The sequence below is a fragment of the Coturnix japonica genome, chromosome 1, assembly GCF_001577835.2.
Source record: "Coturnix japonica isolate 7356 chromosome 1, Coturnix japonica 2.1, whole genome shotgun sequence".
Taxonomy (NCBI): domain Eukaryota; kingdom Metazoa; phylum Chordata; class Aves; order Galliformes; family Phasianidae; genus Coturnix; species Coturnix japonica.
This window is the reverse complement of record NC_029516.1, coordinates 42,938,842-42,960,235: the sequence shown is the minus strand read 5'-3', so window position 1 is coordinate 42,960,235 and position 21,394 is coordinate 42,938,842. Positions and strand designations below refer to the sequence as shown.

Below are 21,394 nucleotides of genomic sequence, written 5' to 3'. Positions count from 1 at the left end.
CAGGATAAACATTACTGAACACATATGTTTTTCTTTGGTTTTTCTCCCCAAGTTAGATGTTACATGTACTGCTAACAGCAGAGTGTGCAGTACTTTAAACTGTGTAGGAATCTGTGACCAAGAAGCAATATAGCTAATGTGCAACTCACCAGCATTCTAGTTTCTTTGATTGTTTTTGTAATGCTTGCCAGATAATTCAGAGTAGGTTATCTCTGAAACAGAGAGGTAAAGGGTAACAAATACAACATGTTTGTGACGAGGAGGTTGTGATGAGGAGGGTTTTGGCCTTTTCTCCCAGGCAACAAACAAGCTGTACCAGAGGAGGTTTAGATTAGACCTAAGGAAAAACCTTTTCTCTCAGAGTGTGGTCAGGCACTGGAATGGCTGCCCAGGGAGGTGGTGGAGTTGCCATCCCTGGCAGAGTTCAAGAGGTGTCTGGATGAGAAGCTATGAGATATGGTTTAGTGGATTGTGGTAGCAATGGTAATGGGAGGATGATTGGACTAGATGATCTTGTAGGTCCTTTCTGACCTTGTGATTCTATGATTCTACAAGAAGAACATAAATAGAAAGGAAGTTTTACTCCATCTTTATGTTTAATCTTATTTACTTCTTTTTTCCACTTCTGAGCTTCTATGTATTCAGTTTGGCTGAATTGACTACAGGTTAAATGAGAAAGCATCTCTATGAAAAAACTCATTTTAATTCTGTCTTCAGATCTGTTTAACAGGTGGATGCCCTACTGATATAAAGAGATAAAATTCAGATGTTTTACTTGAGTTACTTTGTTTTCAATTATCTTCCTAATTTCACTGCTTGCTTCATAACATAATTGCTTTTTGTTATATAGATTATTTCAGTAGGTCAGCCATTGCAGTGATGGATGTGACTTCAAAAAAAAATCCCTTGGGGTACTTATTTCTGCTGGTGAACCCTCTTTTTCTGAAGTACAAATGGTTATTGGAGTTATTATCTCCGTATCTCATTAACTTAAATCTTTTATTTAATTTCTAGAACTGTTCAGTTGAATGTTGCAATTGCCCTTGCCCGTTAAAAAGTCTGAATCTAACAAGAGATGTCAGTTCTTTTGAAGTTCAAATCTACTGCTACAAATAATAGAAGAACATATGGTCACGTTCTCTATCTTAATTGCTGTTTATGTTCCTGTATGTTAGCAAGTAACTTGCTGTGTCAGGAGATTCTGCCTTTCCAAGAGAATACCTGCTTTCCTGAGAGTGTGAACTGACCTGCAGGTGTTTCTGAATTAAAATTGAAGGAGTTGGTGGAAAAAAATGTGAAAATAGTTGCTTTTTGATTGTCAAGGCACTGAGAAAATACAAATCTTTTGTGTATAACAATACTCCTATGTTGTCTCTTTTGTCACAGAGAAGTACAAATACTTGTTACTGAACATTTTGTACTTTTAGGTGCTGTAGTTACAAAGTCAGTCTGACCTTAGTATGTATGTGCAATGCTGCACTATCCTGAATAATACTTCCAAAGTACTTTTGGAAAACTATTTGGAGAATGGAGGTGGAAATAATTGAACCATAATTGCTTTTTGTACATTGCAAAATTTTAATGCACATTTATTTTCCTTTTGCAACAGGTTCTGATTTTAAAGCCGTGGCTGGGCCAGTTAAACCATCACCTGAGATTAGTCTGAGGTGGGAAAGTGGGCCTAGTGCCGTCATACATTCTCTGCTGGCTGTAAAGAATGGTTTTCTTCAGTGTCACGTTGAAAACTTCAGTGCTGAATTTCTAACGTCTTCCCTCACAAACATTCAGCATTTTCTAGAAGATGAAGCTGTTGCAGAAGTGATGCCTATGAAGATAAAAGTTTCTAATGTGATGATTAATTTAAAAGTATGTTATCAAAGAGCTATTTAACTGCTGTAAAGAAATTGTGTTTTCATTTCTTTGATAATAACTTGGTAATCTGGATACAGTTAACTTCAAAGTTACTGCTATCATGCTTTGTAATGTCTTTAGATAATACTAAAACAATGTAAAAATCCATAGATGGGGTTAACTCTGGTATGCCCAGAGAGGAATTCTCTGCATGACCAAGCTATTTACATAAATTACTATTTGTTATTTTTTTAAACATCCTCTCCTTGTCACTTTCGTAGAGTGACACGGTTTAGGAGTATTACGGGTAAGGTATTCAATATTTCTAAAGAAAGTGTGGGTTTGGTTTTCATTTTTTGTCTTTAAACTAGGCTTTTTTGATTAGCAGAGTGCTGGTATTTTCATTACAAAACAGTTTTTTGAGGTTAACTTCTACTTTAAAGGACAGTTTTCATAATGACAGTTCTGTTTAATAGAAGGAAAAAGATAACAAGAATTCCAGTTCAGACCTCTTGAGTGCTGTTTCTCCAAACTCAGATTTTCAGGTTCTGCCCTACCTAGAAACAGTTACTAAATGCAGCTCTTCTCACCACCGCAGCTTTAAATAGCAAGGCTAAGAGGACAGTGCTACTCAGGTCTCCTCGAAGACATTCTTTCAGACATCTAAAGGAAGTGGTGAGTTCTGTGCTGCAGAACCATTGGATACCGAAATGAGGACAGTTAGAAACAGTAATAATAAAAAATCCTTGTAACATTACTTTAGAAATTAATAATCACTCATGTAAATGATGAACACAGTGTGAACTGGAATAGCAGCTCACATTCTGCGTCTGAGGCTAAGGCCTTGATTCTGTTAAGATCATTCTTGACTAAGAACATCAGCTGTTGTTTGTACAGTGTTCTGCTCAGACTTGAATATCAGACTGCATCAGTGTTCCCTCCCTCCTTTGTGCAGCTTCTTCATCCCCTGAGGATCCGTAGGCACTCCTTCAGGGCTATTTCTACAACAGAAGTAGTACAAGGACATTTGTTAAGAATGGATCTGTTCCCCAGATTCCAGTGCATCACAAATGTGAATACTGAAGTAGAGAAAGGAAGTTTTTAACACACAGTCACCTAAAGATGAAAATGAGGGTTGTGCTGCCTTATTGGCAAAAAAGCAGACTTAGGCAAGTGGTTCCTGAGAGAATGGCTGTTTGAGATTGGGAATGTGCACCAATAAATGGGCAATAAGATTGAAAAAACCCTTCCTTAAACTCATGATCTGTTTTTGTATTTTCTGCTGCGATCTCAGCAATGTTCAAGGAACTTTGACAGTTACACCTCATCCAGTTTCTTGCTGTGTGCTTAATGATAATATGTGTGATTTTTCTGCATTAACCTTCTTGGCAGGGACAGAGAACTATAAAGATTTCCTGGGGGAACCCCAGAGGAAGTAATTAGTGACGTTTTCCTTCTGTTGAGTACAATAATAAACTGAATTGCAGCTGGCGCCATACCAGACTAAATTCTAAGATGATGAAGTTCTGTCAAGGGTGGTAGCTGTGCCATTGAATCTTCAAATAGGTCAGGGGAAAATCAGATACTGTTTAGTGTGGGCTTCTTATCTCTGACTCCGAGAGCTCCTGAGCTAAAAAGTGTCTTCACAGTTGGGATTAAATCTTACTGAAATGTCTGTGAAAATACTTTGAAGTATTTTAACTAAACTGTGTGTATATTGAGTTCAGCAGACTTACTTGAGAGATAAATTTAAACCTTTAATGTGATCCACGGGAAAATAAATAAATTAATTAAAAAGCAGAAGTACAGTGGAGATCCCATTAGAAAATTCTGTCCCTTTCAAGTGTCATTAAAGAAACTTATGTTTTATTTAACATCTTAGCAATTTTGATTTCCCAGTAAACTCATTTTTGGATCCTTGTATTTTTCAGGATGATAGTCCACGTGAAAATCTCAAGGCATGTGAGCTGGTACCCATCAAGCTACATATTGACATACTTTGGATAGAAAGAAATGATGATGGCTCTTTCTTCATTAGAGGTTTGTATCTTCCTGCCAGTGGTTAACTCAATATTATAATCCAATTACTACTGATTCTGTATTTGAATTTGTTTAGTAAAATACCTAATAATGAAAAGGTAACTGGTGGTTTATTTATGTCAGTAGCGCTGCAATAGAATTCTGAGTGTAGTCACACAGAAGAAATGCTCCTTTTTGAGTAGAGTGTTGTTTGTGGTAACAACTTGCAGCTGAATCTGTCTGTGAGGAATATGCATAACACACTGTCAGGGCTTCTTTCATCAGTGCACATCACTTCATCAGATGCCTGAGATTTCTTCCTTGAAGGAAGCTGCATTTCTTTACAATTCAACAAGATAGCTATCTGCTTGTTTTATAGTTTTTCTTGAGTTACAGGTAGCAGATAATCTGTTTTACAATACGTGCTATTTGAGAAGTTCAGTATGTATTTTAAATTTGCATATTATGGTAGCATCGTGGCTAGGATGACTAGGTTTGTGCTGAGACTTGCATTTCAAACAGAGATTTAACTTGGTACCTTCTATGAAATTTTTATAATATGTTTTCTTTCTTACATATATAGGCAAATACTAAATACTGATAACTGCTGTCTTTTACAGATAGGTCAAAATATAATTAATAATATTCTGGTCCTACCGCTTGCTCAAAGCAGGGGCAGATCTTGGCCGTCTTCACATATTAAACATGAGAGGAATGAGTAATTTAAAAAGAGGATTTAGAAGAATGGGGGAAAAAAATGGAATATTGAGAAAAATGCCTTTGTTTAACACTTGGTGTACAGCAGTATGTTTGAATAGATCACAGAATGGCTTGGGTTGGAAGAGATCTCATAGATCATCAAGCTCCAAATCCCCTGCCACATGCAGGGCCACCAGCCTATATGTCTAATACTAGACCAGGCTGCCCAGGACCCCATCCAACCTGATGTTACAGTACACTTCAGTTAGGATGTTTCCTTAGTAGCAAGCCATTTAAATTATTTTTTTAATTTAAAATCCTGATTTTGCATGTTTATTCCAGCATCTTTAAACTTAAATGCAGTCCTCAGATCTGATTTGGGCCTGCAGACATTACTGCAGTGGCAATATTAATAGTTCTTAAACTTGTGCACTCCTCTACCCCATTTTCAACACGTGTTCTGGGCATCTGGTAATGAAGATCTGAAATACAGTTATTCAAATATACTTTTTAAATTGGCGAGCTCTGTTGTCTTTGTTGTATAGCTAATTACTCAGAATGCATTCTCTATAGTGATGACAGCACTCCGTATAAAAATGTGATGATTTTCTTGAGCTAGAAGATATGTGTATTGTGACTTCTTACCCCTCCTTTCCTTTTTTTATTGCTCCAGAAAAGTATTTGGCTTCTATTTCAGTTTCACTTCAATTTTTATATTTAATTTTGGAAGGTAAATACCAACGTGCCTGATATTAAAAGTGTATTTGTTGAAGTGGCTTTAATTCACTGCTGCTGCTCATTAAATTTTATTTCTAAAAACAAGACATAAATGTGAACACTGCTCTCAAGCATCTTTCTGTGATACAGACAATCAAAGAGTAAATGATGGATCAAAGATGAAGAATTCAAGTAGTGCACCGCAGCAAGCAACAAGACTTGCAGGGCATAAAACACAGGACCAAGCCACGCAGACTACTTGTGAAATTCCTAGCCCAGTTAAATCAAACAGAGATTCAGCTGACTTCATCAAAAATGAGGTATGAAGAATTCTCTTTTTCCTCCCCCTTCCCTCAGAGTTGCTACAATCATCACAATTGTTAAGTTATCCGAGAGTAAGCCAGGGTTTACTTGTGTTTAGAAACCTGTTTGTGTTGGAAAGTATAAATTGCAGATAATATAGTATGGCACAGTATGTAGGTGTGCAAAATGAATTTAATACTGCTTTTTAAACAGAGTGGTAGTACACTGCAGGCCAATTGTTTCCCTTTATATCAGATGGAGTTTTATGAAGGGGAAAGTCACAAACTATGTAATTCCTTCTCCCCATCTTCCTGGTTCCTGTACAGCACAACTGTCAAAGGCAAAGGACTGGATGGCTGAGTCAGGTTGTTACTAAGCTGTCAGTCATGTCTGGATTTTGATTTGATGGTGACAAAGTTCACACACCAGTTTAGCTTTCTTTCTCCACTGGATAAGAATCCATTCCTAGACCTCAGAACGTAGTGTTACCTCTACTCTGCTCCAGAATGGAAATGGCATAACTGAAACATGGAATCTGGGGGTCTTACATCAGTTCTTTCCATTTTCTGCCGTCATTAAATGGGAATCGGTCACTGACCGTAACAGACCTTCCCCAAACAGTGGGTATGACTATCAGTGCAACTCATTTTAGTGATACTGTCATGGATGTTGTCAGTGTCCAGAAATACCAATAACACGTTATTCTGACCTAACTGTTTCAGCTTATTGAAGAAAATGAATGTCTCAAACAAGAACTAGCCAAAGCTAAAGCGGCTCTTGCTGAGGTCCAAATGGAAAAAGATGCCCTGCTTCATCGTATAAAGAAGATGAATGTTGATCATCAATAGGACAGTGTTCTGTTGGTGCAAGACCTTCAGGTGACTGCAGCATCTGAAGAACTGCTTGTCAGTTGCTGGAAGGCGCACTTATGGTTTTTTTTTGGTCACAAGCAAAACTTTTCTCATCACAAAAAAGAAATGTTTTTGAAATAGTTACTATTCTCAGAATGTCATTAGATATTGTAACCTTTTTCAGCCCGTTTTAAACTGAAATGACTTTGGAGAAATCAGTTTATATCGTACTTTATTAATTTAAGGAAGAAAAAAAAATCATATCACCTACTTTCAGTATTAACAAAGGAGATGGCATTTTTAAAATGTTTGGGGTTTTTTGTTTTGAAAACTGGATAGCTCAGCAATGCAAGAAGGTGCCCAGTTGCTTAACTGAGTAAAGCGTATCATGCCTCGTTAACAAACTGCACCTCTGTTTGTTAAGGTTATGTTCTAGTATTACTAGACGGTTTCTATATAGGAGGTTACATTTGCACTATGATGATACGTTAGATCCCCTAGAATAGTATAGCTACTGAAAATTAAAATAGCCCTAAACTGGCCCTGAATTCTATGTAATTTGCCCAGAGAGGATTTTAAGAATAATCCTCTGGTGCTATAGTGTTCCATTTACCCTTTTCACACATGTTCCTAAAATACCACATTCAATGCTGGAGAATGTAAGTAAGAGGGCACTACTGGACTTTATTCCAGCACGATAGCCCACAACATCTGTACAGCTGGTCTAATTTAGACATTCACTCACGTGCTTTTCTCTCTCTGTGACGAGGAGGTAACCCTGCAGAAGGATCCAGCAGTTTGTGAAAGGTGAACTTTGAGCCATTTTGCATCTGCGTCTGATTATGTGAACTTTATCAGACATGCTCAAGGATTTGGTCCAGTGTATTTAAATATGTAAGGTCAATGCTTGTGGGGGGCGGGGGAGGGGTATTCCTGCAAGGATTCATTAATTGTATATTGCTTTTTTGATTATAAATATATATATATACACATATATATTAAAAAGCTTTAGAGAAGCATTTAATTACCCTATAAAATTGTGAGATTACACGAGATGTAATTATGCAATTTCAACCATGGGTGATTTGTACAAATTAATCAATTTTCAGCTAAAAACTGGTACGAGTGAATAAAAAAAAAAAGCACAATGCTGTGAAACAGGTTATCAGTGTGCTTCTGAACCGTTGGGGAAATAACAACATCAAATAAACGCATACCTGTAAGAGGCTGTTTTTGCTAGAAGTGAAAATGACTGCATAATTTAACCGGTGACCTTGAATCTGACAACGAGAATCTTTGATTTACTGCCACAAATTGCTTCTGCTCCACGGGACGTCTGAGGGATATTTTGTTTGTAGATACCGCAGATAAATGTAGATATATCTCAGAAGGTATTTAGTACCCCACGGTTTGACTCTGTGTGTTCAGGCCATCAGACTGGTTTAAATTAAACTGCTTTTCATTAAAACTTTTTGGAGGATGCAGAATTTTCACTGCTGTACAAAGTTATTGCAAGCGTGTAATTTTAAATCAGGGGCTTTACGGAGGAACTGGTTCAGGCACTATTTTAAAGCCTGCAGCTCAAAATCCGGAACTCCCTTTAATACCCATGGAAATGTGTATCTTATTCTAAATACGGTGTGCGTGATGGTTTCTAATACAGAAACTTAATATGTGTATTTCTAAAGGGTATTTAAGACATCAGAGTGTTAGACGCGGGTAGCCCAGTTTACAGAGATATCACATAAGATTCAGGGGAGGAGTTTTCAACTGGTTGATTTCTGATCGGTGCTCTTAAAGTTGGTAATTGTAACTCCATTTACCCTTGCCAAGATCTAGCTAGGATTATTCTAAAGAAAGGAATGTGTACGGTGTGTAGCAGCGTGATGATGGAATAATACGTTGAGACTTGTTTAGTTTTTAAACAGAAGTAGCAATATCAGACCCTTCTTCCGTGTTACTGCACAAGCTGATGCCTGCTCCTATTAGCAAAAAGGAAAACCCAAAATCCCGACCCAAACAAAGCAGCTCTTCCAGCATAGATACAGAAGTTCTCTTTCATCTTCTTGCACTTCATTACAACGGAATCCATTTCTTTTCAGGACAGTTTTGTAGGAATGAGCGTAATAGGCGGACAGTTCAGAAGTGTGTGCTTGGTGGTGGGCTGCACATTGCTGAGTGATGGTACTGTGCTGCTCTGACATGAGTTTTGCCATTGAAAAAGTAATGAGAGAGGTTTATTTGCGTTTGAAAGTACCAAGTTAAATGAAACCTTAATAGGTAATCCTAAAAATAGCAATTAAAGACCTCAGATGAAATGAAAAGGCTTAATTTGTTCTCAAGGCTCTGCTAATATTCATAACCTCCTTGAATTCTACGTATGGTACATGTTTCATCAGTAGAGCCTCTTGAATGAATCACGGCCTCTTATTCTGCACAGAACTAAACGGAACAGTTAAGAGATCTTCAGTGTATGTAGAAGACTGACTCCAGAAGGTTTGCAAGCGAGCTGATACCAAGTTTTATTTTACATTTTCTATGGCAATTTAAACCTGTCTACCCGTTAGCTTAGCACTCATTTGGCTTGTTCAGAAATACTGTGTCTACTACAGTGTCAGGTTGGCTGACATTGAGGAGCCTATGCCCTTTCTCAAGCACCGTCATTGAAACATTTGGCACGCGTTGTTCCGGCTCTCACAGTAACTCTTAACATAATGACAAGCACCAATTTTAAATCAAAGTTATACAGCCTTTCAGAACTACTCCTATAAGGTCTGCTGAAGAGTTGTGTGGATCCTGGCTGCTCTCCAATATGTCCATGTCCCCGTCTCTGCTTAATGACAGAGACTGTTCCAGTCCATGGATTAAACATACCACAACCCATGGTGATGGTTGCCTTTATTCTTATGAAACGTGCAGGGAACGTGGTAATAAAAACTTCTATCAAATCTACGCTTCCAGAAGTACAAAATGTAATGATATATTGTAGAAGTGAACAGCTCAAAGTGAATGGGTATGGGGTGAGTCAAATGAATGCATTTTCTGTACAAAAAATGTGCTTGTATTGGTCTGGTTCTGAACACATTTGTACAAGAAAAAGGTTAATCACTAGGAGGTGGTGTCAGGAACACAGGGCAAAAGGTTACCAGCAGCAAACATTTGCTGGAAGAACAAAGCTCTGTTTCTCAATCAACTTAAGAACAAACTTCAGTCTTAAGGTTGATGGAAAATATGAGTTGTGCAGTTACTTCAGCATTCCTACGGCAAAAAGTGTCTTATGATTCTACCATTATTTTCTCTTTGAAATTGAAATGAGTTAATTGTGATGGTCTCTATTCACCTGTTGCCACTTCAGTTTAATAATGCTTCCTTTACAAGCTTTAAGCAGTTTGAACTTATCTTAATGAGTGTAAGCGAGGATCGGGCATTTTATCTTTAAACTGGCTACTAATTGAAATGTTTGCTTATTGGCTAATGTGGATTTTGGATATGAAAAACCAGGCCCATCTTACAAAACAGCTATTTTTGGAACATCAACATGAGAATTTGAAAGGACTTTTTGCAACTTGCAGCTTCTTGCATACTGTAAAGCAACTTCCAAGTATGTCGCGTGGCTTTGCTGGCTGCAGCAGGCTTCAGGAGTGAGTCTTCAAAGCAGCAACAGAATGCCCTTCATAGCCTCTGCTCTTACCCAGAATAAGGGAAACATGCTGCACTTCAAGGAGAGAACTCTCACGTTGTCAGCTATTTCAATGGGTGAACGTTATTAACTTTGACAAAAAGCCATGATCACTCTTTTTTACTGGTAAGAAGAATGGTGCTGAACAGCTCTCAGAATTCCCATTTTTTTTTTCATTCCTGCGTTTAAATACGACTAAAACTCGGTGAACAGGACTGTCCTCACCTCGCTACCACTAGATGGCAGTCCAAGAAGTCACTTGTAGCTCCGTTTCATTCCTGACCACTCTGCTTTGATTAGCAGAGTTGATTTAGTGACTCAAAAACGGTCCGATTAAACAAGATGTCAGTATTCATAGTTGAAGTTCTTATAAACTTTAGGTTATTAATTTTACTATATGATGTTAAGATGGGTTTTATTTCACTTTTAATTCAGATAGCTTGTCTTTTTTTCTACTGCCTTCCTTATGGCATACTCTGTTCTCTTTAAGTGAAACATATGAACGGCCTGAACATTTACCACCTTGCCTTCTATAGTAAAATGTTTATCGTGCTTGTTGGACTAGATGATCTCAGAGAGCCTTCATGATTCTGTCTGTAGCACTTTATGATTGTCTTTTAAAATAGAATGTTTGCTGTTTTATTTCCCCTAGTTTTCCTGATTCTGCAGATGAACAAATCCACCTTGATATCATCCATTTATTTGCTCAAGCTAGGAAAGAACAGAGAACATTTTAGAAAATGGAGCATACAGATTGCTTTTCTGCATTTGGGGAACAACCATATTTAATCCTTTACCCTCCTTTGCCAGATGGTGTAGTGGGAATGCTAAGTCACAGCTTGAAGCAGTGACTGAGCACCTGGTGGGAAGGCAGGGCCAACCCAGGGGAGCTCAGCTGCATGCAGTGCACCTCAGTGACCAGAAGGGGTGGATCCTGGCTGTACCCCTTCCCAGACCTCATTTAAGGGTTGTGGAGGCACGGGTATTTCATGTGAAGATCCTTGCTCACTTAAGGATCTTATGGGCCTTATGAAGGTAAGCAGGTTCTTTGCCTTATTTCTGTGCCCGCTGTTGTGTCTGAGCAGATACTCACAGTGGGCTGGGATCTTGCTGCTCTGTTGTCTTGTGCTTTCCATCGTGTTACATAGTGATATAACAAGAAGGTTTATATTAATACTACAGTGTGTGATCTGGAGTTGTGCCTTTCTTATACCTCTCTCAGTTCTCCAAAAAACTTACAAGAGGGATGACTAAGCAGAGAGAAAGTCTACATAAAATTACTGGAGGAATGGGGCTGTGTTATTTTTGTCATAGCTGGAGAAAATAACATCGCCAAGCAGATGTCTCTTCATTCCCCTGGAATCTTAATCTGTTCATTCTGCTTTCATTTTGTTAATTTTATTCTAAGCTAGGCACTGCAATTAAGGACAGGTGTTATGGAGAGTCATTTCTGAGGTGTCACACTGTAGTGCCACCCAGGAGAACACGTCATAGAATGGGTCAGCGTAGTGGACACCAACACAGCCATGTGGCTGAGCAGAACTTGGAGTAGCAATGAGGTAACGCTGGTCAAATTCAGCAAGAAAAATCCTGAAAAACCATTACACAGACAATAATATTTATGTGCCAGAAAGCGTTCACCAACCAAAAACCAACCAACGCAATACAACAGCCTGCCTATCAACATAATAAAATGCCATTCCCAGCACTGTATTACCTATACAGGAGTAACGCAAGCGTATGCTAAGTTTCAAGCAGCCATTGAGAAATTCTATAAAGCAGAATCAGCTGTTAGCTTAATGCATCCAAAATCATCCTAATGTGCTGCGAGCTGGCAACGTGCGGCTCCCAAGGAAAATTGCAACCTGTAAGTTTCCAACTCCCACTCATCTGAAGGCAGAACTGAGAGTTCGTGACCTGAATGGTAAAGCTCTTAAAACCTTCTGCGCTTATCAGAAGCACTTTCAGCTTATACCACAGGAAAGTATTCCTTTAAAGCTGTAACTTGGAGAAGGTTTTAAAAGACTCTTTGAAATGGGACCCAGGAAAGTATTTCGGTAGGATGAGACAAGATGGTTTCTTTTTTTCTTTGCGATTATGCAAACCGTGCCCAGAGTTACTTCCTGTAAATCACTGCTGACGAGAAACTGCAGGGAAAACAATATTAGAACCAATTCTGAGTAACTTATTTAGGAAGGCTTGTGCCTGTCTGGCTGAGTAGTTGTCACTGTGATCACCTTTATGTCTACAGGTGTTGCAGCTGAATTGTTTCCTTGCTAAAATGGGGGGAGAGGGCATTTTTATAAGGGCATGTAGCAACAGGATGCGAGTGAATGGCTTTAAACTGGAAGAGGATAGATTCAGATCAAATATTAGGAAGAAATTCATTGCTGTGATGGTGGTGAGACTCTGGAACAAGTTGCCCTGTGAGGATGTGAGTGCTCCCACCCTGGAGGCATTCAAGGCCAGGCTGGATGGGGCTGTGAGCAACCTGGCCTACAGGGAGGTGTCCCTGCCTATAGCAGGGAGGTTGGATGATCTTAAATGTCCCTTCCAACCCAAACCATTCTGTGATCTTTTATTTGGAGGGGGGAGGGGGAATGTTGGAAATCAGGGTCTAAAAAGATTTAAGTTGCTTTGTGTCATATCTAATTATTTGATTAAAGAACACATTCCACTAATAGTGGTGTGTTTTTTCTAGAATGATGTTGGTCTGTTTTCATATCCACAACAATGTCTGTGCATTCTCTGTCCTTTTAACAGAATATGGAAATGGAACATCTGCCGTGCACAGCCACACTAATTTTCTCTCTCTGGAACAGAATCCACAGACTTTGTTCCTAAACCTGTTTTGCTGACTCAGCTCCACTTAGAAGAACGTTGTGGATGTGCTGGTATTCCTGTAATCCTCTCTGTTACCTTTGTTCCTACGTCTGGGCAAATGTGCTTTTGTGTTCTTTAAACATTCCTCTTACATTTAATATTCTTTGTGTATGTTTCTGCTCTTGACTCTTAACTTTATCTCAGCTGCTGAATTAAATTCTGTAGGGCTTTTTTACCTGGTGTCAACAGTCACCTTTGCTTCAAATAAAGCATAAATGGAATGAAGTGGCTCTTTTAGCCACAGACTTTGCCAATTGTTATTTTTTAACTAAAATGTCTTGTATTATCTGAAGGCTGAAAATGAGAGAGTTCTCATATTAGCAAAGAAATCACTCGTGCTAATATTTTCCTCTGTAATTCACAGAAGGGATACAGTGAATTTCTAAATCTCATTTATAACCACGTCCTCTCACCCAAAAAGCGATAACTTTCTTCCCTTGGCAACACAGGACCAGCTTTCAAATTTCAATAAATGCTATAATGTTGTTCTGTGGGATCCGGAGAATTAATCAAGAATGAAGAGCCTCTTTAATGTTAGGCTGACCAAATAAAATATCAAGGGCCTTGATCTTATGCTAGGAACAACAAAATCACCATCTCTGTCAAACTCAGTATTAACTCTTCTTGGCAGGTAACAGGAGGAGCCTTAACGTCAGGATGACTGTGACTGTGTATGTACTGTGCAAAAACACAGCCAGCAATACTCCGTGTATTTAAATTTACATAAGAAGACATTAAACTACGTTCTTACACAAGGCATAATCCTCAGTCAGGACAGGTATATTAGCAATATGATGAACAAAGCTGTTTCTCATGCTGCGTTAGTATCGGTGTGCGTGCATAAGGCTCCATGCTAAAAGGTGATTTATCAGAATAAAAGCACATGCAGTCAAGCATAATGCAAAGCAACCCTAAGCTTATTCTAAATTGAAATGTTTGAAAGAAGAAATACCTCCAGGAGTTTTAATCCTGTCCCCTGAAAATTCCACTGTTTCCCTGATTCTTCTTAGGAAAAACAAACAAACAAATGAAAAAAGCACCAGGTAATGGGTTTATCTTTACCTTTTACATACCACTTGTGGTTTTATATGCTTCTATTGTGCTTTTCCATCACTATCCTTTTGAAAGCTGAAGTGGTCTGCTCTATTCAAGCTGCACAATGGCTTTGCTATACAGCTGGTTGTACCTCTTATCCTTTATTGTGTCTTGTTTCTGATCAAATCTTATTGGGACAGGTCAAACGTGATGGTTTTTTAAGTTGACATAATGATGCTCGTTTCCCTTCCTAATAATTCCCACCAATTTTCTTGGCCATGTTGATCACCATGGAGCATTCAGGTGGCATTTTCAGAGAAACATCTCCAACAACTTGAAATTGTGGAGATGTGGCTGCAGATTTGGAATTGTAAAAAGGGAAATCCAGATTTCCCTCCAGCATCACAGCGGAGAAATTACTCCTTTCTTTTGTCAGTGCGGAATTCCAGTTCCCATCTGCTTTCTACTAGAGCGTTGCTGCAATGTGGTCTTGCACACAGTTGTAGTTTAGTCTGAAATCTGTTGTTTTCATTAGCAAAATGTGGTACCTCACTTTATACTCTCCATGGAGATTATGAGTTCGCTGGGACCTCTACAGAGCACTTACCTTTGTGAAAACCTACTGTTCTTCCACTTCACCTCTTTAACCAACTGTTCATTCATAAGCGAATTTTCCTTCTTACTCACTAACAGTTCAGCTTCTCTAAAGGAATTCAGGAAGGATCTTGCCAAAAGCCTTTTAGAAAGCCAAATACAGTCTATTGATTTAATTACCATTCTCCTTATGCTCTTTGACTCCTTCAAAGAATTCTGATAGATTTGTGAGACGACTTGCTTCTCCAAAAGCTGTACTATTGTATGCTACCAGGTGCTTACCTATTTGCCAGGTATAGAAAACACTCCAGTTTTCCAGCTTCCTCTTCAAGCCCTTTGATAATTATTGGCATCACATTCACTCCTTCCCGCTCATCTAATATCAAGGCCAATTTAAACAATTGAAGACTGTCCACTGAAACAGGTTGCCCAAGGAGGTTGTGGATGCCCCGTCCCTGCAGGCATTCAAGGCCAGGCTGGATGTGGCTCTGGGCAGCCTGGTCTGGTGGTTGGTGACCCTGCACATAGCAGGGGGGTTGAAACTGGATGATCATTTCAACCCAGGCCATTCTGTGGTTCTATGAAGAATCCAGTACAAAATTACCTTCCTGCAACATTTCTGTTAATAGCTATGAAAGCTATAAATTGCAAATATTTGGGAAATTGCAGCTGGAAAGAGAATCAGTGGGAAAAAAAGCATTGTGTCCAATTGGATGTGTTAATTCCCACTGCAACATTAACCATAACTTGTCTAACCTTGTCATCTATTTCCATTTTCAAATCTTTACTATGCATATAGCTATTATTATTAGTTGCATCAAGATATTATTTCCCAGCTGTGAGTCTATACCTTTTAAATACATACATACAGTTCTGAATATTTGTAGTTGTGTGCAAGATTCATTTCCATTAACCGTTCTTTTTCAGGACCCACTGATGTCAGGAGAAGCACATTGCAGAGCGGCACATCTGGTCATCAAAGTGTGTACCCACAAGCATAAACACACTTGAAGGATGTATGATGCACTGGTGTCTGCTCAGCAGTTTCTGTTTCTCAAGTGATTTACCAATCTATATTCCTAATCACTAGTTGCTATTGTTAGAGCCACAAAGAGAATGGAAATCATTGTCAGGATGCCTCTAGCGATGCTATTGCCTTACAGTGCACCAGCCCCTGTGCTGGCCTTCCTGCACTGCTGTTCAGGGACCAGGGAGGATAACATTTGCCCATGATTCTACCTGCTGCCTGTACCTTCAGCTGTTATCCCTCATGCTTCATCTGAGATTTCTTTATGATCATTCTTTCAGACAGACACAATCTGATATGTTGGCAATGCTGTGCATATCTTAAAAAGAAGGCAAGATGTAGGAAATATGTTGAAGACTGAATGAGTTTGCAGTGTATCAAACATAGAAGGAAGTAATTTTTATTGCAGCAAGCTTGACAGGCAGAGCTTTAGTCCTGTATTGTAACTGTCAGCAGACACTGGATTGGAGCATCTAATCAGCATGCTGCTCTTACCTACTTGTATTCACATTTCATTCTGCATTTCTCTCTAATGCATGAAAAACAGGGTTAGGCATATTTTGATAGCAAACTGATGCAAACCTACATCAGAGTGGAAGGACTGGATGAATAATTACACTGCTAATCCCACCTGCTGTCACACAACAAATACATGCGCAGAAATATATAGATATGCCAGTTAATCTTAGCAGCTACCACCAGAGCAAAACAGCAGCTGCACTAGCAATGGCATGGCAGACATTGACTTGCTGTCAGTAATACCTCTTCACTGCTTTCTGAAAGCTTTGCTCTCCAAAGTGAGCATGATCTGCAGCCTGTGTGTACCCAAAACTTTTGAGCAGTGGGAACATTTCCCATTATATGTTCAGATGGTTCCAAAGGTCACTGTCTGTGTGATGGAATAGTAGTTCAATTTCTTCTCTTCTTCAGCATGTTCTGAGCCCCACAAGGATGTAATGTGGTCAGTCAGTGCAAATGCTGAAACAGCATCTTGCTGCTGTGCACCAACACTAATAATGGGATCATCTTCTTGCATGTACTCATCTGTTACAAATATACACTGTGATGATGTGCCTTGTCTCAAATCAAACAATTGTTTACAAGATATTATACCCAGTCACAATTGTGCAGCCTGATACTACTGTTGTATGTAAGTCATCAAACATGGCTTTTTCTTTATATGCTATGTTTCCTTAATCTGATGGCTCTTCTGTGGAGCCATAACATCCTGGTGTTGTAAGTTGTGTCTAGTACCCTCATTTTCTGTTTTCTTTTCCAGTGGAAGAGGATTTAAGTCCTCAGGAGGGTGTAAATCCTTTTCCTCTTCCATTGGTGAGGCCTAACATGAATGTACTGCAGTGCATCCTGCTCATCTAAGGAGAAGGCCCTTCTGAGCCAACCGCTGGGGAAGGTCATCAGAGAAGGGCTGATGGGCATCTTGACTTCACGCTGATGTGGAAATAGGACAGGCATTTGGATCTGCCCCCTTGCTACAACACAACAACACATAGAGACCCTGGATGTTTCCAGAGAAGGGTAAAGAAGCTACTTAAAATGTCTGGAGTGAAATGGGACTGTTCAGTCTGGAGGAGGCTTATGGGAGATCTTATCACTCTCCACAACTCCCTGAAAGGAGGGTGTAGTGAGGTTGGAATTGGGATCTTCTCCCAGATAACAGTAACAGGACATATTGTAAAGAGCAAAATATCGCGTGAAGTCTAAAAGAGACTTGCCAACTAGATGCCGCATGACAAATAGCTCTTTCTCTAGGCTACTTCTGAAACCTTTGTCCCTAATCTATCATGGATGCAGAATAATGAGAAGAATTAAGTAAGGCTATTTAATACCAATTTGTTTTTTACTTTCATTTTTTTCTTTTTTTTTTCTGGTGGCTTCTTCCAGCATTTTGAGCACTTTTCCAGAATATCCTTCAGAATGTCTAACGGAGATCTTTGCATCTTTACATGAGAGTACTGAGAACAGGCAGTCCTGAAATATGATGTTAACGTTTGCTGTTCTACACAGCTATTTTTAATATCACAGATTCAGGGGTTTTGGTTTTTTTTCAATATTTGCAACTCAGTTTTTCATATCCCCTCTATGCTCCTTCTGGAAAATAGAGTGGAAAGTCAGAAGAAGCACTCATTTAACTTGCCTAAACCATGGGAGTCTGTAGGGAGAGGAAATCAAGTTGTCACCCTAAAACAGGAACAAAACCACGTGACGGTTGCATTGTAAAAACATTAAAGAAAACCCCTGTTTTTTACAGTCAGTCTTTTCAGATAACAAACCTATTAGAGAGTTTCTAGGTAGGCTCTCTGCTTTTTCTGGTATCTTAGAAAATGGAAGAAAACAGAAGGTAGGGCATATGTTGTGCTAAGAGAAATTCTGAGATTGAAGGTGTGATGCCACTTAGGCACTGACAGCTGCAGTGGTCATAACTTAAAATGTCTTTGCATCTACTAAAATCACCAAATCAGAATTCCGCCGTGGTATGGAACAGCGATGCTCCAAAATCAGACAATGTTTTGAAAGATTTCTTGGCTGTTTTACAAATTATCTCTCTCATCTCTAACTGCTACAAATCAGAAAGCTATGTTTCTACATATTATTATGTCTATTGAACGTATTTACGGGTACGTGGCATTTTGAATGCTGTCCACAGTGTTGTCCTGGCATTTCCAGAAACAAAGAAGGAAAGACATCTAAAAACACAAAGAAACCCAACTGATTTAACAGGTTTGATGATTTAGATTCAGTTCAGTCTCAGTACCTTTTTTTTTCTACCCACAGACCATTATGGGTTTGTATCCAGAGATGAAATCAATGTGCTGAATTCTTTGCTTCAGTAGCCATTAGAGTTTATTTGTGCTTCACCCTGCCATTAAGTAGTGCTGCTTAAATTCATTTTTCTTTATCAGACCGGTAAAATAACTGTTTACAAATCCTCTGCTTGGACTTGCAGTTTGGCTGGGTGGTGGGCTGATGGGTTTCCTTTTCCATGTTTTGGACCTTGCTATGTTCAATAAATCTTCCTGAATTTTCTGGCTACTGCACGCATCTGCTCCACTGTTGTTTCTATCCTGATCCTCCACACTGTTCTTCAACAGCTTTCTGGATGATCTTTTCAATTAGAGCACAGTCTTGAGATTTTATTTTCCCAAGAATTACGTAACGTTTGTACTGAGTCATATTTGCCATCTGCTGATCCAACCACATAAATAATCCAAATTCTTTAAAAAAAGGCATTTTCCTTAGTATCTGCTTCTAGTCTCGTTATTCACAATCATTCAGGTCTGTGCACGCATTCCTGTCTTACAATCAGCTCTTCAGAGAACACTGCCATCTATTCAGTAGTTCTTAGCAGCTGTGAAGAAGTTTCCCCATGCAGAGGATACACATGAGAAGGTATTCATCAGGTGATACACGAGACTGTATAGAAAGTAAAAGACAAAGCTGAAGTAGAAGGAATTGTGGCTATTCCAACAACGTTCGTCACAAAGCTTCCCAACAGAACAAAGCAGGAGTACTCTTAGTTTATAGCCACAAAGCCTTTTTAGAACTAGTCAATGGCCTCAAATGGTTGGTAACAAGATACAGAGCTTTCTGCTTCAGCTTTAAGCCACTGTTTTCCACTGTGACTCTGCTGTTACCAAGGCCTTCAGCTGCAAATCCCAACTCATGTGGTTACACATGTATTTCTTCAGAACTAAACTTTACTGAAACACTTGTGATCTCGGAATCACTTCTCAAGACTGAGATTTACATCAGGCTGCTTCAATCAGAAAGGCCATAGTGACAGTCTCTGCACCTGGCTTTACGTCAGCGCTCAATTATGTGTCCTTATGACAACCCTGGAGAAGTCAGCATTTTGCATTCTGAAAATGACAAACTACGTAAAATATATCTTCCATTGTTTTGGTGCTGAGAACAACTATATTGGAAAAACAAGTCTCCAAGATGAGCTTTATTTTTAATGTTAGGTAAAAAAAAAAAAAAAAAGTACATGAAAATGGGCTTTCTCTGCTGATTTGGGTGTTCTACTGCTCTGAAGTAATTAACACTCGCTCTGAGAATGTCACATTGAGATCCTGCCTACCATCATGCCATTTTGCTGGCGCTGTGTGTGAATTAAATGGGAGAGGCCATGGATCTCAGTGAGGTGACAGGACGGGGTCTTATTTGCGTGTTGTACCTACTGAGCTCTCACTATAAAGCGTTAATCAGGGCCGTGGGGCTGCAATTGGAGAATACAGTATCAAACGGCACATTAAACAAGGATGTGAGCACGGGCTGGCAGGCATGGAACGCAGTCAGCATAGCTTATAAGGACGGAAAGCTGTGATGATGATTGATTCCGGTGCCGGGAAGGAATCGTATCACTCGAGGTTACACGTGTGAGCCCGTAACCGCCCCCGGAGCAGCAGAAAAAGGGCTGAGCGGCTGTGACACCGAACGGACCGAGCTGCACTCACTCCTCACCCTTTGCAACGCTGCGATGCTGCGGCTGGATCCGCCTTAGCGGTGCCATCCGCCTGATACGCCGACGGCCCCACTTTGTGCCTCGCCTCAGCAGGGCCCGGATTTTCCTTGTTGTCGACACGGCGCAGCGGGCTCCTCCATGTTCCGGCCGCGGTTACATCCCCGCTCGGGGGATCTCCCCACACACCCGCGGTGCCGCCCCGCCTCAGCCCCCGCTTCACAGCACAGCCCGGCCCCCCCCGCGCCCTCCCGGCGGCAGCAGCGCGCTCCCCCCGCCGTCTCCTCTCCTCTCCTCTCCCTGCCCACCTCGTCCCTCCCTTCCCGTTCCGCAGCGCGAGGCGGCGCCACCTCCCCGCCGCTCCCCGGGGCCACCTGCGGCCGCCCGGACCGCGGGCTCGGCACCTGGCGGGGCACAGGGGCGGCCGGGCTGCTCTCCCCGCACGCGCAGCCCCGCACCGCAGTGGAACGCGCGAGGGGCGGGCGGGGCGGGGCGGGGCGGCCTAGGGCTGTGGCGGGAGGAGGGGGGCACGCGGCCCGGGCAGCCACTGACAGCGCGCCGGGCGCGTCTCCCCAGCAACGGGCCCGGCTCCCCGGGGCCCCGCGCCGCCTCCCCCGTCCCGCCCTTGCCATCCCTCGGCCGTGTGAGGGTCGCCGTCCCCCCCGCCAGCCCCGCCCCGCCCCGCCCAGACACGACCGCCCGCCGCCCCTCCGTCCCGCTCTCCAGGCCGAGGACTCGGGGTGCGCGGATGGGAGCGGGGGGGAGGCTCGCGCTCGGCCTGGCTCCCCCCCTCCTTCCCCTCCACACTCCACCCAGCAATGATCCAGTGAAACTAGGAGGAGGTGAATCTCCTCCTCCCTCCCGCTGCTGCTCCCGCTGCTCCGGAGGGGACTGCAGGAATCCACGCTCCGGCTCCCAGGCTGCGCGGCGGGGGGAGCGGGGGCCGCGCGGTCCCCGGCCATGGGCAAGGACCAGGAGCTGCTGGAGGCCGCCCGCACGGGGAATGTGGCTCTGGTGGAGAAACTCCTGTCTGGGAGGAAAGGAGGGATCCTGGGCAGTGGATCCGGAGCTATTCCCTTGTCCAGCTTGCTGAGGTAGGGGCACCATTCCCCGCCAGGCGCTGGGGCTTTCGCTGCTCTTCCTCACCATCACCATCGCCCCTCTCATCCTCATCCCCATCCCCGTATCCCTCATAGTAAGAATAAATGGTTCACTCTAGCCAAGTACCACCGTGCTTAAAGTCACAGGCAGGCATT

The 21,394-nt window shown here is 41.2% G+C and overlaps 3 protein-coding genes across 13 annotated transcripts in view; 2 read left to right on the top strand and 1 right to left on the bottom strand.

Moving 5' to 3' along the window:
• Positions 1 to 7,927, top strand: part of UHRF1BP1L (UHRF1 binding protein 1 like) — a 51,090-nt gene extending 43,163 nt beyond the window's left edge. For all 4 annotated transcript variants that reach the window (XM_015859001.2, XM_015859005.2, XM_015859014.2 and 1 more), the window contains 4 exons: positions 1,610 to 1,866; positions 3,783 to 3,891; positions 5,437 to 5,606; positions 6,312 to 7,927. In XM_015859001.2, the coding sequence (XP_015714487.1) occupies positions 1,610 to 1,866; positions 3,783 to 3,891; positions 5,437 to 5,606; positions 6,312 to 6,437 (662 nt within the window). In that variant the 3' untranslated portion in view covers positions 6,438 to 7,927. The remainder of the gene's footprint in view (positions 1 to 1,609; positions 1,867 to 3,782; positions 3,892 to 5,436; positions 5,607 to 6,311) is intronic.
• A 10,246-nt stretch (positions 7,928 to 18,173) lies between these two features.
• Positions 18,174 to 21,100, bottom strand: LOC116653262 (translation initiation factor IF-2-like). The gene is made up of 3 exons (XM_032443981.1): positions 20,951 to 21,100; positions 20,141 to 20,640; positions 18,174 to 19,090 (listed from the first exon to the last, which is right to left on the bottom strand). The coding sequence occupies exons 1-3, from the start codon at positions 21,098 to 21,100 to the stop codon at positions 19,009 to 19,011; spliced, it is 732 nt and encodes a 243-aa protein (XP_032299872.1). The 3' UTR covers positions 18,174 to 19,008.
• The window catches only part of ANKS1B (ankyrin repeat and sterile alpha motif domain containing 1B), a 393,719-nt gene continuing 393,138 nt past the window's right edge, over positions 20,814 to 21,394 (top strand). For 3 of the 8 annotated variants that reach the window (XM_015858799.2, XM_015858774.2, XM_015858766.2), the window contains exon 1: positions 20,822 to 21,232. In XM_015858799.2, coding sequence (XP_015714285.1) covers positions 21,099 to 21,232 — 134 coding nt within the window. In that variant the 5' untranslated portion in view covers positions 20,822 to 21,098. Of the gene's footprint in view, positions 21,233 to 21,394 lie in introns of all 8 variants that reach the window. The other 5 variants (XM_032444026.1, XM_015858789.2, XM_032444000.1 and 2 more) reach the window with 4 other exon arrangements.

Coding starts and splice junctions, on each gene's coding strand:
- LOC116653262 (XM_032443981.1), bottom strand. CDS start 21,100: ATGGCCGGGGACCGCGCGGCCCCCGCTCCCCCCGCCGCGCAGCCTGGG. Junction 20,641..20,950: donor TTTCACTGGATCATTGCTGG/GTGGAGTGTGGA, acceptor CCACAGCCCTAG/GCCGCCCCGCCCCGCCCCGC. Junction 19,091..20,140: donor GCATCGCAGCGTTGCAAAGG/GTGAGGAGTGAG, acceptor CTTTCTATACAG/TCTCGTGTATCACCTGATGA.